This window comes from Rhipicephalus microplus, chromosome 5 (assembly GCF_043290135.1).
Source record: "Rhipicephalus microplus isolate Deutch F79 chromosome 5, USDA_Rmic, whole genome shotgun sequence".
NCBI lineage: Eukaryota > Metazoa > Arthropoda > Arachnida > Ixodida > Ixodidae > Rhipicephalus > Rhipicephalus microplus.
This window is the reverse complement of record NC_134704.1, coordinates 74,928,730-74,950,299: the sequence shown is the minus strand read 5'-3', so window position 1 is coordinate 74,950,299 and position 21,570 is coordinate 74,928,730. Positions and strand designations below refer to the sequence as shown.

General features: G+C 46.1%; 1 protein-coding gene and 1 non-coding gene across 2 annotated transcripts in view; one reads left to right on the top strand and one right to left on the bottom strand.

The window, feature by feature from the left end:
• Positions 1 to 18,344, bottom strand: part of LOC142817838 (metabotropic glutamate receptor 5-like) — a 151,112-nt gene extending 132,768 nt beyond the window's left edge. The window contains exons 1-4 of the mRNA XM_075895696.1: positions 18,215 to 18,344; positions 11,605 to 11,797; positions 8,059 to 8,367; positions 6,535 to 6,724 (exon numbers count right to left, since the gene is read on the bottom strand). Coding sequence (XP_075751811.1) covers positions 6,535 to 6,724; positions 8,059 to 8,367; positions 11,605 to 11,797; positions 18,215 to 18,273 — 751 coding nt within the window. The 5' untranslated portion in view covers positions 18,274 to 18,344. The remainder of the gene's footprint in view (positions 1 to 6,534; positions 6,725 to 8,058; positions 8,368 to 11,604; positions 11,798 to 18,214) is intronic.
• Positions 18,345 to 21,260: 2,916 nt separating this feature from the next.
• TRNAT-CGU (transfer RNA threonine (anticodon CGU)) lies at positions 21,261 to 21,333 on the top strand. Its single transcript has one exon. It is a non-coding gene; the product is annotated as a tRNA-Thr (tRNA).
• Positions 21,334 to 21,570: the final 237 nt, after the last annotated feature.

Here is a 21,570-nt window from a genome sequence, read left to right as displayed (position 1 = left end):
ATACATACATACATACATACATACATACATACATACATACATACATACATACAGGCGACGACTGACCCACGCTTTACGGAGCTTTGCCCCTGAAAACGTGTCAGTGCAGGTCGAACAAATTGCAAGACAATATTTAGGCAGCAAAGTGCATATTATTAACGCCTGATCATGGAACTCGACGCAAGACACGAAACACCATGATGCTCACAAAACAAACGCAACCTAGGTGACATTTTCTGTGGAATTTCACCACATGCTCCATCGCGTGGGTGCAGGGTGGGAACGTGATATTTATATAGCGTACAAAAAGGCAGTTCGTACCATCCGGTAATAACAACTTCTTCTGTAAATTTATTTTACCAAAGGGTAACTATAGGTAAAGGTTGCAATACGTTGGTTTTGCTTCCATTCGCAGCACAATTTTGTAAATATATCTATAAAGATAGTCAACAATATAGTTGAAAGAAATAGGTCGTCGCTGTACATCTTCAGTTGCTAGAAAACAGCAAAAGATAATGCGCGGGCTACGTGTTCGACTCGCGTCAACGCTGAGTTGTCTCTAATGTTTTCTCATCAACTTTTCATTTATTTTCACGAAGGCTTTATCACAATCATCCACTGGTACTAATACCTCAGCTGAAATTATTGCCCCGCTTAATGTTGAACAAAACAACAACGTTGATTATGCATTGCATTCCTTGTCGTCCGTAGCCTGCAAGAGGTCGATACACAAAAAACGAGTCCCCTCTCGTCTTCTTATCATCATCCTCATCCATACATGGCACGAATGGCATTTACCAAAAGCCATGTCTTCGTCATCCACGCAAGACGTCGAAGGAGTCTACATGCGGCTGAGAAAGAGGGAGGTGACATCTTTGCCGGAGCCTGAGGGACTCGCACACACGTACAATGCCAAGTAGACCCGAACGCCACCATATTGTATCGGGCAGGTCGCGTCACACTGGGTGTCAAGCCAAGCACAGTGCCATCACAGGGGGGCAGCAGCGAAATGCCTTGTAGCAATACCGCGTGGTCCTGGAGACCCGGAAGAACCCGACTCGCCGAAGGAGTGCGTTAATGCCTCCGCGGTTCAAGCAGACGAGTGCCGTTGCTGCTCCATTCTTTGTCCCCCGGATCCTGTCCCTTTCACGCCACCATCACTCGGTCCTTATTCCCTTTATCCCTATTCTCGGTTCTCTTCGTTGTTTGTGTTGCGCCTGCTCCGATGTGCTCGGTGGAGCGAGTAAGCACGTCGACCAGGCGTAACAGGCCACCGCGCCGAAAGAAAAACAGAGCCGAGGTTGTAGAATGGCGACGACGCCCTCGCATAAAGAGGAGACTACCAAACATAAAGAAGATGAAAGAAACAAACAAAGCCAATAATGAAGCGTATATGTCCGTGATTTCGGATGCATTAGGCTTCAATCTCCTCCTGGCTGACCCGCACTCCCCCTGGTGGCTGTTTTTCGAACTTTTGTCATCAAAATTGCCGGAACACAAGGTTGTTAAAAAATAAATGTTTAAGAATAAAAGCTAGAGACGCAGTGAACTCGCTCTAGAAAAGTTAAGAGATGGTGAAGAGAGTACAAATATTTTCGACTCGAAGAACTGAGATCAACGAGAAAGGGTGAATAAAATGGATAGAGCAAAAGGCCTGAACGAAAACAAAGAAAAGGGCGCCACGTGTGTTACTTCTAGGGAAAAACAAAATACTGGCCAAAACTTATTCTCGTAGGCCGACTTTTTAATATCTTAAGGCATGTTTGGCTGGGTTTGGCAAGAATTACGCATACGATATCATTAAAGTTTGATGTTTTTACCTTGTTGGTGTTCTTAAACAAGGCCGGCGTCTGCAACAACTGAGAAGTTGGTGAGCTTTCCCGCTTGCTGGGCTTTATATTGGGCTAATTTGGCCTCCTTTTGCCCTGATGTTTCAGCAGGAAACTGAATTTTCGCTTGAGATTTTTTCACAGCTTGCGGTGTAGCGGTATCTACTCGACGATGGCATTCAGGTTGTCAGTTCCTCTGAAGCACATGTACTGATGGCCCAGCAAGCGCGCCACCCATCGCGAGGCTGAACGACTAAGCGCTGCCTAAGCAGCCGTTATACGCCTTCTCACGTGGTATACCGCTGCGGCAAGGCTCAAAGATAAGACAGCCATGACGCCTCTACGCAGCGGTTCACGCTGCATGACGTCATGCCTGCCCCACTTATGCTCTGGTGGCTCACAGTCACTGCGACCATCCCCAATTATTAATCGCCACCTTTGAATATTCAGTTCAGTGTGTGCCTATATGAAGCGAAAACTCATCTAAATTATTAGATGCGAAGAAGCTCTTTCACTAGACTGCGTAACGCTGTCCCCTACATCCGTACGAACCCCCTCGCCGCAGGTGTTCTAGCAGTGCCAAGTAGGTCAACTATCAGCTGCGCGTTGACGTCACTCTCTTCCTTATGCGCAACAGCTGCCCGCCCCTCCACCCGCTCGCAACACACTTCTCTCTCGCTTCACCCTCTCCACCATGCGCAACGCTGGACCACGCGTCAAGTGAAAACACTCCTTAGGCTCGTTTATCTGCGATGAAACTTACACGAAACCCAACCCAGCTCCTCTAGCCTTGCGTTTCGAACAAACGTTTATTCGAGTAAGTGCTACACCTAATTTCCCTTGAAACCGTTCTTCCAGAACTCGCGTCGACGCCCTAATTAACACGGTCAATGCCGTGCGCACCACTGCTGCTTCGCATCTCATCAGGGTAGCTTTCTGGGAGAGGGTCCATAATTATTTTGAAGTAGAAATCACTTGCGACTTTTGCCTGCGCATTCAAGCTTCTTTTAGCTTCTTTGTTCAGTTTTGTCGGAGCCGTAGTCAACCACTGAATTTTCTTTTTGTAGCTTCGTCTATGTTATATCCGTAAGCTGAACTCACGCCCTGCTTCAAAAGTGGTAGTTTCGAAATGACGCATGCTAGTTATGTGATAAAGAAAGGTCCAAATGTTCGCAAATAGCACGACTTTATTCTGAGACCATAACGAGAAAAAAAAGCGGCAGCACCACTTTGCGAACACAGTCAAAACTGTGTCACAATCACCCCCTCTGTCACATTCACCCTCACCTACGCTTGTGAGCCTTCTAGTGGTTCACCCTTTCCAGTGAGCCTCAACACATTCGTTCTAAGCGCATCTCTTATTGGTGCCTCTTCCCACTGAGTCTGGACAATCCTGCTCTAAGCGCATCTCTTATTGGTGCACCCTTCCGACTGAGCCTCGACACTCCCGCTGTAAGCGCACATTTTATTGTTTCATCATTTCCACAAAGCCTCGCCGTCTTTCATCTTGGCACGGCGCAGCCCTTCCTCTCTTTATGAAGTCCTACTCTCGCTACGCTGAAAAACCCTGTAACCAGAGCTAAGCCTATGGACGAGGAAGCCTCGACTAAAAACTGCTTCGCTGTGAAAAAAAAAAACATCAGAGCCCCTATGCACTTATTACAGACTACCAGTAGCCACAATGTAAAAGCCACTTGCTTTCTTAACGTTCGTTTGTTCTCTGGCAATTTGCCGGGTACTTCAATTTAGCCACCTGACACTGCAGGAAAGGGGAAGGAGAACTACGCCGATGCCTTGTACGCTGTCGAATGAAGAGAGATGAAGTGAGCATTTGAATAGTGAGATAATGTTAACCGCCTCTGTAGTCTGTAGCAGTTCGTTCTTCTTTTTGTACTTTAAAATTGAACAAGAAAATCATTGAATTAGCTGTCATAGCCATTTTTTCACTACAGCTACCTAATCCCACTTTCTTGTTGAGTAAAGTAAATATTTAAAACACACACACACACTCATTTACACAGCCCTGCAGCTGGCTAGGCTGAAATTCTTCATTTTAACATTGCATCCACACAAGCACAACGCACAGTTTCGATATCGCTCTCTCAGTACTGATCACAAATGTTAGTGCCTTCAAAAGAACGTTGAAGCTTTTCTAATGCTTTTCGAAATATTCCTGATGGTCATGAGCTCAGTGTTCTCGCTAATAAAAGAGTAAGCGGAGCTCCCGCTGGAGTCATAATTTACGAACGTGGATAAGCCTCATCTGTTGCTCTGTTGTGTCATTGTTTTTGTCTGCAGAACGTTCACAGCTCAAGCAGCCTTGGTGCCTGGTTCGTCGGCAAACCCCGCCTATCTAAGGAATTTTCCGATGACTGAGTGTCATGTTTCTCTCTCTACAGCACCGATCAAGCTGCTGTAAATTTTTGCATAAGACGTGTGTCTCGGTTAACCGGGTCTCGCAGACGTTGGGATGGAAGTTCTTGATTACTCCGTCCAACGCTTGAAATACAGCACTGCAGCCTTGTCTGGCCTCCAAGCGGATGATTGATCGATGTTAGGTTTATAAAAGAAGTCGCCCACACCCACCCGCCTCGGTTCTCTCCAACTTACAGTGTGCGACATGGAGTAGTTTCAATCATGCTAATGCTTCACTGTTTCCTGCTTCGAAGAGGCGCTTCATGATGACGTGCTCACCCACTATGAGTCGGCCAGCACCTATTATTCATTGAATATTGCGCATATAGTTCCTCTTACGCGCACTTTTCTTCAAATAAAGCCAACAAGGTCTTCAACGATTGTTAACGACAAAAAAAAAACGTCTCCGCTCATGTTTAGTAATATTTTCTCTCGGCCAGCTGATCATTAAACGTAGAACCAAAGTCCTCTGGTGTCAGTTATAATATTTGATGCAAATAACGTAGAAACGATTCTACGGAATTCTGTAAGCGCTGCGATAACGCGCCCAGCATTTCGAAGTGCTAGTTTTGCATAAAAACGATTTTTGAGAAAATGATCCGCGTTGTGGAAAACACGAGAACGCGCCAACCGTCTCCACTCGGTGGATTAATTGCTTACATGCGGGGCGATCCTAACACCACAGTATTCAATCTGCGAACACGTGCGCTTGTTACGTAACATTGATGACATCCATGCAAGACAGCCGATGTTCAGAGTACAGATAATGCCTCAGAAACATTTTGAACATTTTAGGGGTGAAGTACCTTAGGTTATCGGTGTGTCGGCGGGCATCGTCCTCTGCTGCTGTCTTTGCTTGTGCGCAAGAGAGGGCACCACCTCAGCACTCGTCATGTGGCGAACAGAGGGAACGCTTTTTGTGATGAACGCTGAACTAACAGCTCGCAATGAACGAGAACGCGCCCTCACCCGCGAGAGACAACATCGACGCATGCAGCGTCTTCTAGTGAGTTTCTTCAATGAAAAAAAAAATCACAGAATATCCACGGAGTGATCGATAATGAGTAGGGCGAAGCATCTGTCAGTCCGTGTGTGCTTCCATTCATCCGTGCGTCCGTCCTTGCGTGGGTCTGTGAGTCGATCTGTTCATCCGGGCATCTGTCTCTCTGTCCATACGTCTACGCGTACGTTGTCTGCTTGTCTGTCTCTTCGTCCATGCATTCGTCCTTCCATCTAGTGAACGCTCCAAGTACCACCATCTCGCATCTTTCCATCATATCTTCATTATATACAAGTACCATCACCCAGCGAACATTCCAAACACTTAACGAGAGGTGGCTACCTACAGCTTCGACGACGACGACTCCTACTACTACTACTAGATACGTCGGGAACGCACGACCCAATGATCGCAATAGAGTCCCCAATAGTATTTTAGGAAACTCTATGGGGGTCATACACCCATGGGAAATGCTAGCTACCCATGCTAGCCAATATTAGATCTCATAGGTTCCTTAGTAGGATGCCTCGTCCAAGTTTTGGCACAGCTCTGGAGTGGAGCGGTCAGTTGTCAGTTCTTGCTGTTTCATAACGGCACTTTGCGGTACACCATAGAAAATGTCCATAATTTTGCGGTGAATTTTATACGAAGCAACCAAGTAGGAGTTTCAATGTCATTTTGAAGGTGTTTGAATGCCGTCAACAATCTCGAATAGCAAGCGCAGTTCTAAAGATTTTTCAACGTCGTTTTTCTGATGCAGCGTAAAGAAGGCGGGGCATTGAGAGGGAGCAACAGTGCACGCGTTCACTGTCCTGTTCTGCTTGTTTTTTTATGTTCGTATGGAGTGCATGCGTACGGTTTCGTTGCATTTATAAACAGCACTTTATAATCACAGCCACGTGTTTATAAGCAGGCCTAAGACGACCAAACATTTATGCGTGGCTCTGTTACTGCAAATACCAACGACCAGTGGAGCTGGGTGAAGCGCACTAAATTATCAAACACTAGTCTGTCTCAATTAGACACAGGAAGCGCGACCTTTGTATGGCCATCATCACGTTCCAAGTGTGCGAAATGCTTGCCAAGCAAACTGGCATTAAAAACCGTGATTGTAGGTTCATCTTCTTACCCCTTGCCAATTGCATCGTGATATCTATCTGTAATCGTGTCAGGGGGTTGTTCTTTTACCCGTGGAAACTCAGCACACAAAGTCTTGTGTGCATTATCCTTCGCCTGGTAGCAGAGCTACCGCTCTCGAAGGAAGGAAAGAGGCGGCGACCGCCGACTTACCTTCCGTGTTGACGGTGGAGATGTAGGTCCAGTTGTACATGAGCAGCGTGTCGACCATCATCTGCGACTGGTACTGGTCGGAAGGCACCACGCGCAGGAAGTACTTGAAGAATTGCTTGTTGCTCCGCTGCCGCGACGTGGCAGAGTAGCCGATCTGCGGAATGTTGAACAGCTGCAGCAGGTTCTGCACCTGCTCGCCCACCAGGATGAGGAGGAAAGAAGAAGACGAAATCGTCAATACGCAACTACTTTGTTGGTTAGCTGCTTTTTTTTCTTGTTTGATATTTTTGTTTATTACAATGCTCATTTATTAGTTTGCTCATGTATGGCATAAAAGTTGGGGGAATCACGAATAGGTACGCAATCCGCTTAAGTATTTTTTTTCAGAAACGAAGTCACGACACACTGATGCATTCATTTGAATGATATAGCATGTAGCTTAGGCACAAGTCTACCTACACTATGATTACACTTGGACCAAGCGCAATCAAGACGGATACTGTCTAGCAACAGAACCACGTAGTCTTGAACTTTATCATTAGAGCGGCCGCACTACAACGGCTCTTCCACTTCAAAATGACGTATTCCAGCCGGGGGGTTATGAGATGGATGCTGTTGTTCTTGAGGACCCACATACAAATGATATTCAAAATGAATATCTGTAAAATATGGTTCCCAGAGAAGCTGACAAAAGCAGGCAAAAAAGTTTCATGTTTTATTCCGTCCTTATAAAAGACGCTGATCTTGAGGAGATGCGGTAACGTGCAACAGCGACATCTGGTAACAAAGTAACTGAAAAATAGGCAAGAACAGAAGTACAAGCAATGCTGAAAGGGCGGCATTAGCATAAGTTCTTGTCGCCACCTGTGTGCTGCCGCAGTGAGCAACGGTTGCAGGTACGCTGATGAACGTATCGCGAAGTTGCGGGAAAAGCCGTCGTAAACATCCATGAGTCTCTTTTTATATAACTGACGTGCCTCCGCTGCACGCTCGATGCACTCTAACGCAGCGCCTCTAGAACACTATTCACCGATTTTCTTGCGCAAACATATAAAAAAAACGTTTTGTTCACTCTCTCCAGACGCAAGACTATCGTCTTCCGACGACATTTGCAGTGCAACCTGCAGATACGGGACCAATGTTGTCGCTATATAAGTTATAGAAATGAAAAAGCCGAGGTGAGTAAGTGAAACAACCTTATTAGGTCCACAATAATCACGAGTTGACTTGACGTCACCTGGCTAGGCCCACTCGAGAACGGTCAGGTTACACCTGCCCACCCTCCCGCCGAGCTTCTGGAAGGCCAGGATATGAGAGATCAGGCCCTGGACTCTATCGAGCTTGTTAATTCTTCGGTGGGAAGGGGGACCGGGAAAGGCGCTAGACATGCTCGAAGTAACCACCACACTGATGACAACCCGGGCTTGGGAATCGTTCGGGGTATATTGGTGGTATAAAACTAAAACTCTCCACAGCAAGCACATTAAAGCAGGAACGGCAGAACGCTCACGATTTCAGATCCACCTGTATGGTGACGGCCGATGAGCCAGGTCCTATGACGCCCACTAGGTTTTTGACGCGCCTCGCCGGGCCCTTGGGACAGACGGCGGGCAATTCGGTGACGTTCGCTCCGCCACCGCCGCTAGTCTCCTGGGCGCTGATTGCGTCCCGGATGAACTCGATGCTCTGTTCCAGAGCTGTGGGTGAATACCAGCACGAGTCGCGGATCTCGATGCCCAGCGTCACGTTGGGAAGCAGGGTGTCACTGCGGTTGATGTCGTCGATGGTGTGCAGAGAGGCTTCCACACGCTGGATGCCGTAGTGCTCGCGGACCTGCGCCCACGACGAGTAGGGTGAATCTATAGGTCGGTAATGTAGCCTACAAACGTAACTTCACAATTAAACTATGTATTGCCTAAGGTAACCTAAGGCCACCTCTATATCCCATCAGTATGTTGTCGTTGAACGCCGACTCTAGTTTGGATGCACTAGCACATCACCACCGCATCGCGAGCTTATTATTATATCGTAAATTCTATAACAGTTCCCTTCGCCAAACACCTCACATTCTACCTTCTATGCGCATTTAACTGCAGACTTGCCATCCTTTTAACGTTTCTCATCTAATTGCACGAAGTCTCACTTGCTCATCATCATTTTCCCCTACATAGCCAAATACAGAAACGGCCTTCCCCACCACATCAATTCCATCACCACCTCGCCCGCCTTCACGGAAGCAATGACAAGATTCATTCGTGGAGAAATTTTGTAATTTTTGTTTGTATAACCATCCCTTAGTAACACCCCTCTGGGGTCTTTAATGTGATTAAATGAAATAAATGAAATAACCTTAGGTAACTTACAGTGTTACATAAGGTAATTTAAAGAAGTGTAAGTAGGCTGTGTACCTGCAGTGAGGGACATGAAACTGTGAGAGGAGGAGGAGAAAGACAGAAGCTTAGACAGTTAATTCTCAGACCAGCTGGCTACCTTGTGCAGGAAAAAAAGGGTGAGGGGAATGAACGATCTTAGACGAGAGAAGTTACAGAAAGAGATGAAAAAAAGGAAAAACAGGATCGACGTACGTACAACGATAAAGGAAAGAATACAAAGAACGCGTTATGCGAAGGTTATATGTTCGGTGCCTGTCAGCGGCAAGTCATCTATTCATTCACTTTATTTTCTTGAAATTTGCATCATAATTATAAGGATTACATCGCCCGTACTTTCCTTGAGTTTTTTGTCAGTTAGTTCTGAATAAAATTGTGTTTGACCAAAAAAAAAACAAGTCTAATATTACCCTTATTTCACGCATACACCTTGTGACAAATAAGACGTCTGCATGAAACAGATACGATAGTGACACACGCAGGATGGAAGTGTAATAATACAAGTATACCATACCAAAAATGACCCGAGTGTGGAATCAAGCATCACGTCGGACGAAATAGGCACGAACAGTGAATTTGATTGCATACAAGTACCAGCAGTTCAGGTGAGCAGAAATGCGTCGGGTTACGAAAATTGCTTCGACAGCACGTACCGACAGGAGAGCACGGGTACGGTGTAACTTGTGGCACAGCAACATGGTACTTGCGTTTACGTTCTCGATATCAAGCGCTTCTACCTAAGAAGATAGCGTGTTTTACCTGCGAGATGCATCTTTGCATTGTTGATTTGAGGATGGAGGCTGAATATTTGTGCCAAGTTTTGCAGGACGTCCAGACGTCAGCATCAGGCGAAGACAACATTTCAGCCGAATGCAGCAAAACTTTATTTGTAAGAATATCTAGCATTTTATAAACAGAAGAAAACATTGGTCGGATTCCAGCAAATGTGACTCAATTACAGAGGAGAAGGGCGAGTTTACGAGTTTCATGGCTGAACTTCGCACTCAAGTGCTGGGCTGCTCTCCCCGTAAAGGGGACCCTTAGTAGTGTTTGAAGCAGCTATGGATCGACTTGAAGTTTTGTAAAGAGGTGCGTTTTTTTATTCATCACCGCAGACGTTCATATTTTATAATACAGAGCAGCGCAGCGCCACTAGCGGTCTCCAATCTTACCAGATCAGATGCGGAGCGGAGAGAGCGCTCTACCGCAGAGCCGTCTAAGAGGCTAAGCGCTTTTATTTTACAAAGCAGCGCAGCGCCACTAGCGGTATCCACTCATACCAAAGCACGCACTGGAGTGGACGGACGGACGGACGGACGAATGGATGGATGGATGGATGGATGGATGGATGGATGGATGGATGGATGGATGGATGGATGGATGGATGGATGGATGGATGGATGGATGGATGGATGAATAGACGGACGGACGGACGGACGGATGGACGGATGGATGGATGGATGGATGGATGGATGGATGGATCGATCGATGGATGGATGGATGGATGGATGGATCTGGCTGTGCCCTTAATCGGGCGGTGCTTCACGCCATCTAGCCATAAAGCAAGTGCTCTACCGTGGAGCCGTCTAGTGGGCGCTCCAAGTACTAGCGTCGCTACGACGACGGACAAAGGACTAGCTTCAACCATAAGCTGCTTCGCATTTTCAACATGCCACGCTGCCTCTTTGATTTACGCTGCCTGTGCGATTGCCGCGTCTGGAGCTAATCATGGAGGCCACGCTGGAGTGTTTTTGTTAACATCGGAGTCATGCATGTCATCATATTCACAGTGTAAAAAAAAGCTCCTAGCATAACACAGCCAGGCATACCTTCTAGTATAGCGAAATATGCAAAAGAGAATGGAGGATAAGGAGTGTTTTGGGGGTGAGAAAAATGAAATTGAGGATATAACAGTGTTAAGGATAGCATAGCGACGTATAGTATAACATAAAAACGCGTCATATACCTCAAATGGATTATGATGAGTGGGCGAAGCAGTGGGATAATCTGGTGTTGCCGTAAATCACCCATGCCACAATCACGGATGTAAATGCGTGCCAAGTGGAGTACAGCTATATACAATGTTTATTAGTCAAAAGTAGTATGTTGTGTTGAATTGCGAATATTGTTTGACGTATTACAGCTTTGTGGAATTGGATTTAGCCATCACATCACTCCAATAAAATAATTCTCCCTCTCTCATCTACTGCACAAGCCCATCTTTGTCCGTGATCATCTTCGCCATCACTGTCATCGTCATGGCATATAGTGGGTACCTTGCATGTGTTGTGCCAGGATGGCTGAAAAAAAATGTGTGGTCTAGAACGCGCTTGTTCTTCATCTTCATGAGCATCACGTTATCACCAGCAGCGGCTACGGCACAACGCCAACGACGACTCCAACGGACAACCCTCAACCATAAAAAGAGAAATCAAGGGGAGAATTTGGAAAAGATTGAGGGGATTGGAACAACATAGCATAGTACAGTCTTGCCCCAGTAGTGTATCAAGGTGAGAGAAAGGGGAGTAAAGGTAATGAAGAGGGAAAGGAGGAGAAGAAGGCCAGCAGCTCCACTGCTTCATCGTTCTTCGCACTACCAGCGCGTAGCTACCCCAACTGTTTCAATCGGAAGCACAGCCATACGGAGCATCCGCAGCAAGAGATGAACCGGCAGACGTACCTCTCCACAGGTGCGCGTCTGCGCGTTCTTGGCGTCCGGTGACTGGTGCACGGGAAAGAGGGCGCCGATGATGAAGTCTCCCGGGATGCTGCCGGTCTGCCGCTGGGCGCTGGGCGGCACGGCGGCGAAGGCCCCGTGCCGCTCGGCCGCCATCTCCAGGAGCAGAAGCAGCACGCAGACCCGCAGCAACCTCCTGTGAAATTTATATGCGTTTGGAAAAAGCTTATTTTATCATGGGAAGCAACAAACCTAAGGAACGAGCGTCCGTACAACAAGCACAATTACAAACAAATGACAAAGCACAACATACATTACACATTTAAACAAATGTGTCCAAGTCCGTAAGGTGTCCATAGTCCATGGTACTAATAACTACATACACTACACATATACACTAATCACAATATGGACAATGCACACGATGATATATGTACAGAATTAACAAGACTTGGTAAAGATGTTAGAAAATATGTACAACAAGTATCAAAGTTTATAAAATATACATAACTTACAGCGTTAGAAGGAAGTGCATGCATATATACAAGAGCTCACACACATATGGGACATACACAAACACATAGAAATAGCAAACACATACTGATTACATGCACTAATCAGATATTGACAGGTGACCTGGCTATAGGAACCAGGCTAGGTGGAAGACTAATCGAATGCGTCTGACAACTACGGACAGAAAGCGGCTCGATCATTATCGCAGAAATTCTTCTTCCCAAGGAAGAACAATTCCTCCGACAGAAACGATAAGAGTTCAGAGTAGAGGCGTTCCAGAATCAGAAAGAAACAAACTGAAGCATTCTGCCAGCTATTGGTGCCAGCAATGTTCCGGCATATAGTACATGACAATGCGTGCATTAAGACACTATACTTTAAACACGTGGTTTAAGGCATGCATAGGGTTCTAAACGTATGCGGTTACAGACACGCGTCTTTAACCACACGTAAGACACGTAATTGAGGACATCAAGACACTACGTCATTATATCTAGCTCCGTTACACAAGCACACACTCATACACAACAATAAATCATTCAGCTAAAAGTGTTACGAAGGCTGTAGTTCTTGTGCTACAAATGGGTAGTTGTCAGTTTTTTCTTCCTTAACCCATACGCCATCTTGCGCAATTCCACCGAACTCATTAGCAGAGCCGCATACTGTAACGTGAAGTGAGAGGAAGTTGAAATTACGCTGGGGTCCTCATTTGTGAAGAGTTTATTTGTACGTTTTATATGAAAAAATCATGTGTATCTCTGCGAAACAGTGTCTGTCTGTTATGGCACGATAAGTATAGGTACTTTCTGCACAAAAAGTAGTCGCAAATTTAAACTTCTAACATGATTACAAAACATAGTTTCACTTTTATCAGATATTGTCGTGTTGTGGACATTCAATGTGACAATATACAGCAGAAGCTCTAACTGCTCTATGTTTTGGTCACTCGGATAACATCCTTTTCCGTACGTGCTACAGCCAGGTGAGGCCTATATACAGGCTACCTCAAAGTGTACAGTGAGGTTCCTCAGTCCCCAAAGCATTTAAACTTATCACGCGATTTGATTATGTGCACTATTCTTCCGCAATGGTCTCTAAAGCGATGTTTAAAATAGAAAACATCGCTGAAAGAAAAAAAATTGCAGAGATATCGGCTTCAGTTGAGAACACGTACTTTAAAGACTCACTTTTTTTTTCAAGACCTCCCACCTTACGACATCAACGGGAGCAGAGCTCACAGCTCTTCGTGCCGCATTGCAATTCATCAGCGATCAACAGTCACAAAAATGGACAATTTTCAGTTACTCAAAGGCGACACTGCCATCCCTTCTATCGCCTTTACGCCACAGCCCGTACGAACAGCTGGTCTTTGAGATTGCAGAAAAGACTCACCAATTAATGGAGAAAGGACATGAAATATCCTTTCAATGGCTTCCAAGTCATTGTGAAACAATTGACAATAAACGGGCCGATCGAGCTGCCCCTTCTGCCCATACTGAAAGCGATGAAATTTCAATTCCGCCTTCCAGAACTGACGCTGCACGGAAACTCCGCATGCTTGCTCGCAAGCGCACCACGTCACAATGAAACGAGTCACATTTCATCGCTGCACGGTTAGGTACTTAAGACCCAACTTTCAGTCTTATAATTCCTCCGGCATTACGCCGACGAGACGCTACTATGCTGTGCAGATTATGGTTTGGCGTCGCATTTACCAATGCGTACGCGTTCCGCATAGGAATGGCTGACACTGCTGCATGCGACCATTGTGGCAGTGATGAAACAACTTGGCACATTCTGTGTGAATGCCCACAATACTGCTCGCAGAGACAGTCACTCTGCAATGCACTAGATGAACTGGACAACCAGCCTCTTTCGGAAGAAAGACTCCTGCGCTGCCGACAGGACTTTATGTCGCAGAAGGCTGTAAAGGCGCTCCAGTGCTTTTTGCGCTCAACCGTCTCGTTCAAACGACTGTGATTGGAACTCCCTGAAAGTGTGCGCATGTGTTTTTTTCTAATTTATTTTATATCTCTCTATATCTATCCTCTTTCCGACCCTTTTCCCCACCCCCGTACAGGGTAGCAAACCAGTTCGTCTACGTTAACCTCCCTGTCTCTTTCTTTTAATTATTTCTTTCTCTCCTTTTTTTGTGGCAGTGCTAAACGGCCAGTGATTGGAAGAAAGAGGAATTTCAAAGCATGCAACGTGTACATTAGACGGAATAATGACGCGAAAGCTAATTCGAGATCAAACGACGCTTTTTTCGCGGCACGATATTAGAAGTATCTCATTAGGATACCCTTGAAATTCTTTCGTCTTGAAAAAAAAAGAAAAAAAGAGAGCAGAGCATCATCGATTGTACCTCATGCACCATGAAGCATTGTGGCCTCGCGATCCTGTCAGCTTCACGTCGTCGTATGCGGTTGGCCGTCGCAACCTCCAGTCGTGCGCAGAATGGCCGCGCATCCGACGCGCTCGACATGTCAGTCAAAAAAAAAAACAAAGTGTCCAGGGCTTTGTGGACCTCATTATCGAGCTCGAAAGCGTCAAAGCTGCCCGTGCACGCGACCTTGAGTGAGCTGGCGCTGCTGGTATCACGAAGGTCCCTGCATTCGGCATGCGTGACTAATGGATCCCGCGACGCATCAGCCTACTTTAGTTGCATTTCTGGCTGCCATCAGCTTGCTAACCATTAAAGAAGAAGCTTTTTCACGAGCATGTGGCGCTTGTTTAACAGCGCCCACAATGCTAGTTATAATGGCTAAAGGAAGTGTAGTTGTAGAGCACAAGGCTAACATTTCCACGATTCTTACGCTGGAATCACCATGAGGACGCAATTTTGTACGCGCTATGCGACAGCACAGAATGCAACGTCCCGAGAGGACGACAACCAGCAACACAGGATCGATCGAGGCTTGTCTGACGGTTAGACGTCCTAGTTTAAACGATAACAGCCGCGCTTTGAGTTATTCTGGCAAGGAACGGGCCCCGAATGAACGGAGGCATCGTTCTTTCCGGTAGAATGGGTTCAGAATAATCTGGGGACAATTTCGATTGGATCGAAACGTAAGCGCTGTTGCCGGAGAATCAAAGCGGCCTGCCTTGGGTCTGGTTTCCTCCAATCATGCACTGGTGGTTTTCGAAAAATCGCAACAAGCATCCGCTATCGAACGACTACCTGCAACGGTAGTCTGGCTAAGGCACTCGGCTGCTTACCCACAGATCGCGAATGAAATTCCCGGCGCGGCGGCCGCATTTTCGAACAAGGCAAAAAATGTTCAAGGCCCACATGCTTTGATTATGTGCATGTTAAAAAACCGCAGGCGGACGCGATTTCCGGAGCCCTTGACTATACAACGTTTTTAATAATCATATGGTTTTCCGACGTTAAACCCCCAAAATTATTATTATTACCACCGAACGACTCGTTCATTTTGACATCACATAACGTCCACTCAATATAATAGCACTGTAAAATTGTGAGACATCGCTCGCTCAATTATAAGGCTCTAAAAACCAGTGCCTGCCAATATTCCAATATTCCGATATCCCTATAGTTATTGTTGTCACTTGTTGCTTCTAGTAGGCCACGGTGGAGCAGTGGTTAAGGTGCTCCGATGGTGACCCGAATGTCGCTGTTTTTATCCAGGCCGCGGCGGTTGCATATGGATGGAGGCTAAACGGCAGAGGCCTGTGTACTCGCCATGTCAGTGCACGCTAAAGAACATGAGACGGTCTAAATATCCGGAGCCCTACATGATGGCGTCTCTCATAACCATATCTTCGGTTTTACACGTAAAACCTAAGTTATTATTGTTGCTTAGGGTACATATATTGCTGTCTTAGAGGACATATATTGATGTTCTATAAGCTATTTGAATTGACTTCATGTTTCTATACGCGTTGAAAACATTTCTGAAATCTCTCAGCTTGCTTATTGCCTGTGCACGCCCTCTCATGACGTTTCGTTATCTTCTACTAAAGAACAATCAGAAAGTAGCCCCTAGCCGACGCTAACAAGAAATGCAGGTGCCATGCCTAAACTTATTCTAATTAGCCTCAGCACTAAAGCAGGCATCCTGGCTGTCACAAAACGAGCGCTCAAAAAAGGGCGCGCCGCCAAATTCTCGCGATGAAGCGCCGAGAGGTCAACGATAAAAAAAAAGAAAACAAGCATCCTAAGACTCCCCGGGCGCGCGTCCCTCTCCCCTCGGAAGCGTAGGTTCGCCGTCGAACCTCCTCGCATCGGCGGCCGAGCAAGCCCTAGAACGTTCTCGATGGAAAGGGGCGAGGTGATGCAGGGTTGCGTCATCCGTCGCGGACGGCCCTCGTACCGTCTCGCCCTTTCCCCAGCCTTCGCTGCGTATCGCGCCGACGAAATGATGACAACTTTCTTGAATCTCGCGCGGTAGGTATTTAGTCGAGCAGCCGAGATAAGAAATCAGGAGAAGAAGGAAGTTAGCGCCAGAGTGCGTAGGGTATCCCGCCGCGTCTGTCGGTGAAGGTTTTGTCTGTAGTGACAAAGCAGGAGAAGAAGAAAGTATGCGCCAGAGTGCGTAGGGTGTTCCGCCTTGTAGGCGAAGCCTTTTGTCTTCCGTGACAAAGGAGGAGAAGAAGAGGATTGCCACCTGAGGGGTGAAGACTCGAGCTATAGGCAAGGGTGTGTGTCTACCGCTATCGATCGAAGATGCGTAGCAACAGCTGTGTGTGTGAAGCCGACGTGTTTCCGGCGAAGAATTTTGGAGCTTGGAGAGCGGCCAATAGAAGACGCGAGGTTTCCTAGAAGAGAAACTTCGGGGGGCAGCGGAACGACAACAACGCTGGACTTTGAGTGAGTGATTCTCGGAAGAGTATCATTCAGACTTTCATTCCAAGAACTTTGAACTGAATAAGTTATCTAACTCTTTAGTCTTTAAGTGTCTTGGTTGTTCGATGCATGCGACTGCATTGTAGTTCGTGTTGTTGTCTGTGTCCGTTGTTTCGAGCGTGGCTGATTGTACTGTGTAGTACATTGTTTGATCGGTGACACATTGTATTCAACTATTGTCGAGTGTGCATACTTGTGTATTGATTTGATCTGCCGTAATTGAGAATATAATTTTGTTTTGTTTATCAACTCTCGGCTCTGACTTGTTCTTTGGGCCACAGCCGGCGTCCTCTGGCGCGCCAAATAGGACCGCTTCTAAATTGTCCACGCTTTCGTGGTGCGGTTCGGGGGGCCGATACTTCGGCCCTTGGAATTAGCCCGGCGATCGCCTCCCCGATTAACGGGACCTGTGACTCTATCCGACAAATGAAAAACAGAGACCTGTGTCGTAATGTTCGGATACAAGCAAAACCAGCATATCCTATTGCGTCCACGCAAGTCATACAAAATAAAAATCATCGCGCAAATCATGAACTCTCAGTGCGTTGTCATCGCGATTTCAAAAATCCCCAAAATTTGCGGCATCATGATTACGTCTCGGTGACACCTCTTGCTGACATCACGAAATGAAATCTTCACTTGGTCAATGATGGGCGTATTACGGAGCCAGTAAGAAACCAGACGAGGTGCAAAGAGCTTTAGCAAAGGGAAGGGAAGAAGATCAAAAGAAAATGAAGATGATTATGATGGTGTTGCTGCTGCTGATGATGATGATGAAAAAGCCTTCAGCCTTTGAGTCGCTTTGACAGTTCACAGCGCCGCGTCCTCTGCACGGTGACGTTTATGCGCGCGAGTCTGTATTGTTGGCTAGCGAAATCACGTGATGTCGTTCATGCGGCGCCAGACTTTAAATGCGCGAGTTTGCAGCTCATTAGCCAAAGCGAAATAATGTGAGCTGCCGGCTCAGCCAAAGACACATAGAAGCTAGTACTTCTCTGCGGACGCTGACTACTGCGTGGCACAGAGTAGACGTCTGGCCAATGAAGACAACTTGTCGAAGACGCTCAATCGATTTCCTCAACAGTCCTAGTTTATACATTCACAAGCCACTATATATAATCAGAATGCGTCTTTTGGAGTGTAACTATCACTTAGTGCGTGAGTATCAGCCCCAGCGAGCAAGCACGCGATTACGTGCACAAACGTAGGCGTGTTTGCGTATGTACGTACCTAGCCGGCGTGGTGCGCCGGAGTGTAGCCGGTGCTCGGCGGCTAGTGCAGGTGCACATGTGTTCGGCGGCGGCGGCAGTTTCCGGCGGCCTGGGTCAGGGCGCCCCACGTAGTCGCCGGCGTCGGCGCTGGCGCGCCGGGCCGCCGCACCGACTCGAGCCGGCCATCCCTCCACCGCCCGAGGGCATCGGGATGGATCCACGAACACCGCCTCCTGCACGGCAGCAAGCAAAGAAAATTGTAGATATGTTACTTCTATGTCATGAAAGAACGCAAGCAAGACTGAAGTGTGAGCTGCTTGAATGGGTGGACAATGAACGAAGCTGGCGTCGGCGCTTCAACGAGAGAATCTGTTTTCGTTAGGAGGAAGCAATTTTCAGCTGAAAACGTCAGCTCCATTTGTGTTAGTTATTCGGTTATAGATCACAGAAGAAGACGCATATGAATAAGCACAGCACACTCAGTAACAGACAAATCTTGGCAACACAGTTCTTCTCTACGACGAGGCTGATATCCTCTTAAACAGATATGTGCCACATAAGTGGGGGAAATGCCTATACACACAACTTTGAATAAACAGAAACGAGGCGACAGTTGGCACAACAAAGGGCTGTGAAGTCACGGCGGCGAGCTGGAGACTTCTATTTCGTACATTGGAAGAATACTAGGGAACGGGAAAGGAAACGGCTGCAGCGAGAGGGCACCGAGGCGACGGAAGCCCTACGCCAAAGAAGTTGACGTGCTCATGTGGTGACTGTGGCTTCAATCGAACTTCTCTGCGATGAAAATTGATGCACATAAAAACCAACTATTTTCTGCCTGGCAACTATATATAGAAGAAACATATTAAAAACCTGCGTGATATATATATATATATATATATATATATATATATATATATATATATATATATATATATATATATATATATATATATAAAATTCCCGCTGACCAGCCTCTGCCACAATACGCGGCCCCCGTCTTTCTACGACGAATTGCTTACGGGACCCCGAGCAGTTAAAGGCTTAGGACTTCCTGAAAAGCTCTTTTTTGCCCCACACCGAACCGCCAGTGCCAGGAGGGACCGTCTGATCGGGAGGAATGCGCTAGTGAACGGAAACATACACAGACCGCTGACATCAGAAAGGTGAAGGGGAGAGGGGGGAGAGAGATGGGGGGGAGAGGAGGGAAAAGTGGAAGGGGGGCACCCGAGGGGCGTTCACCATATATTATTTTTATCTTTTTCCTTTTTTTTTTCTTTCCTTTTCTTTTCTTTTCTTTTTTTTCTTTTCTTTTTTTTCCCTCTTACCTTGCCCTCTGTATTGAGATTGTATAAAGCTGAGCACCGACAAACTATCTTTATTCCTGATGAAGGCCAGACTCTAGGCCGAAACGTCGAAATAAACCACGTTGTGACCGCTCACGGAGGATCTACTAGACTATATATATATATATATATATATATATATATATATATATATATATGTATATATATATATATATATATATATATATAAGGGAAAGAAGTGTATACCTAAGGGCTCGTTTTTCCGTGTTTTAACACAATGTTAATGAGATATAACAGACAGTAATGCCAAGGAATGTACAGGGGAAGTTAATTAAACGAATGCAATGTAAATAAGAAGAAAGAAAAGTGGATGAAAAAATTACCAACTGTGAGCAGGAATCGAACCTACGACCTTCGAATTACGCGTTCGATGCTATAACCACTGAGCTATCACAGCGGCCCTCCTGACATCCACTTTTTTTGGGTTTATCTGTGAATTTAGAAGTAGGAGCGACAAGCAGCGCCATCTATAAGCCAAACAACGAGTGTGAAAACACTCTTATGCGCATGTTTGGCGTCACGTAGCACGTGAACTTATTATGAGCGGGCAGCTGATTAATTGTCCCTCTTATACAACCTAAACACACCAAGTCTGCCAGTACGAGACCCTCGTTCAATGAAATAAGGGAAAGAAGTGTATACCTAAGGGCTCGTTTTTCCGTGTTTTAACACAATGTTAATGAGATATAACAGACAGTAATGCCAAGGAATGTACAGGGGAAGGTAATTAAACGAATGGAATGTAAATGAGAAGAAAGAAAAGTGGATGAAAAAATTACCAACTGTGAGCAGGAATCGAACCTACGACCTTCGAATTACGCGCTCGATGCTCTAACCACTGAGCTATCACAGCGGCCCTCCTGCCATCCACTTTTTTTGGGTTTATCTGTGAATTCAGAAGTAGGAGCGACAAGCAGCGCCATCTATAAGCCAAACAACGAGTGTGAAAACACTCTTATGCGCATGTTTGGCGTCACGTAGCACGTGAACTTATTATGAGCGGGCAGCTGATTAATTGTCCCTCTTATACAACCTAAACACACCAAGTCTGCCAGTACGAGACCCTCGTTCAATGAAATAAGGGAAAGAAGTGTATACCTAAGGGCTCGTTTTTCCGTGTTTTAACACAATGTTAATGAGATATAACAGACAGTAATGCCAAGGAATGTACAGGGGAAGGTAATTAAACGAATGGAATGTAAATGAGAAGAAAGAAAAGTGGATGAAAAAATTACCAACTGTGAGCAGGAATCGAACCTACGACCTTCGAATTACGCGCTCGATGCTCTAACCACTGAGCTATCACAGCGGCCCTCCTGCCATCCACTTTTTTTGGGTTTATCTGTGAATTCAGAAGTAGGAGCGACAAGCAGCGCCATCTATAAGCCAAACAACGAGTGTGAAAACACTCTTATGCGCATGTTTGGCGTCACGTAGCACGTGAACTTATTATGAGCGGGCAGCTGATTAATTGTCCCTCTTATACAACCTAAACACACCAAGTCTGCCAGTACGAGACCCTCGTTCAATGAAATAAGGGAAAGAAGTGTATACCTAAGGGCTCGTTTCACAGCGGCCCTACGATGCTCTTACGATGCGTTCGATGCGTTTGATGCTCTTACGTGTTCGATGGCGCTGCTTGTCGCTCCTACTTCTAAATTCACAGATAAACCCAAAAAAGTGGATGGCAGCAGGGCCGCTGTGATAGCTCAGTGGTTAGAGCATCGAACGCGTAATTCGAAGGTCGTAGGTTCGATTCCTGCTCACAGTTGGTAATTTTTTCATCCACTTTTCTTTCTTCTTATTTACATTCCATTCGGTTAATTAACTTCCCCTGTACATTCCTTGGCATTACTGTCTGTTATATCTCATTAACATTGTGTTAAAACACGGAAAAACGAGCCCTTAGGTATACACTTTTTTCCCTTATTTCATTGAACGAGGGTCTCGTACTGGCAGACTTGGTGTGTTTAGGTTGTATAAGAGGGACAATTAATCAGCTGCCCGC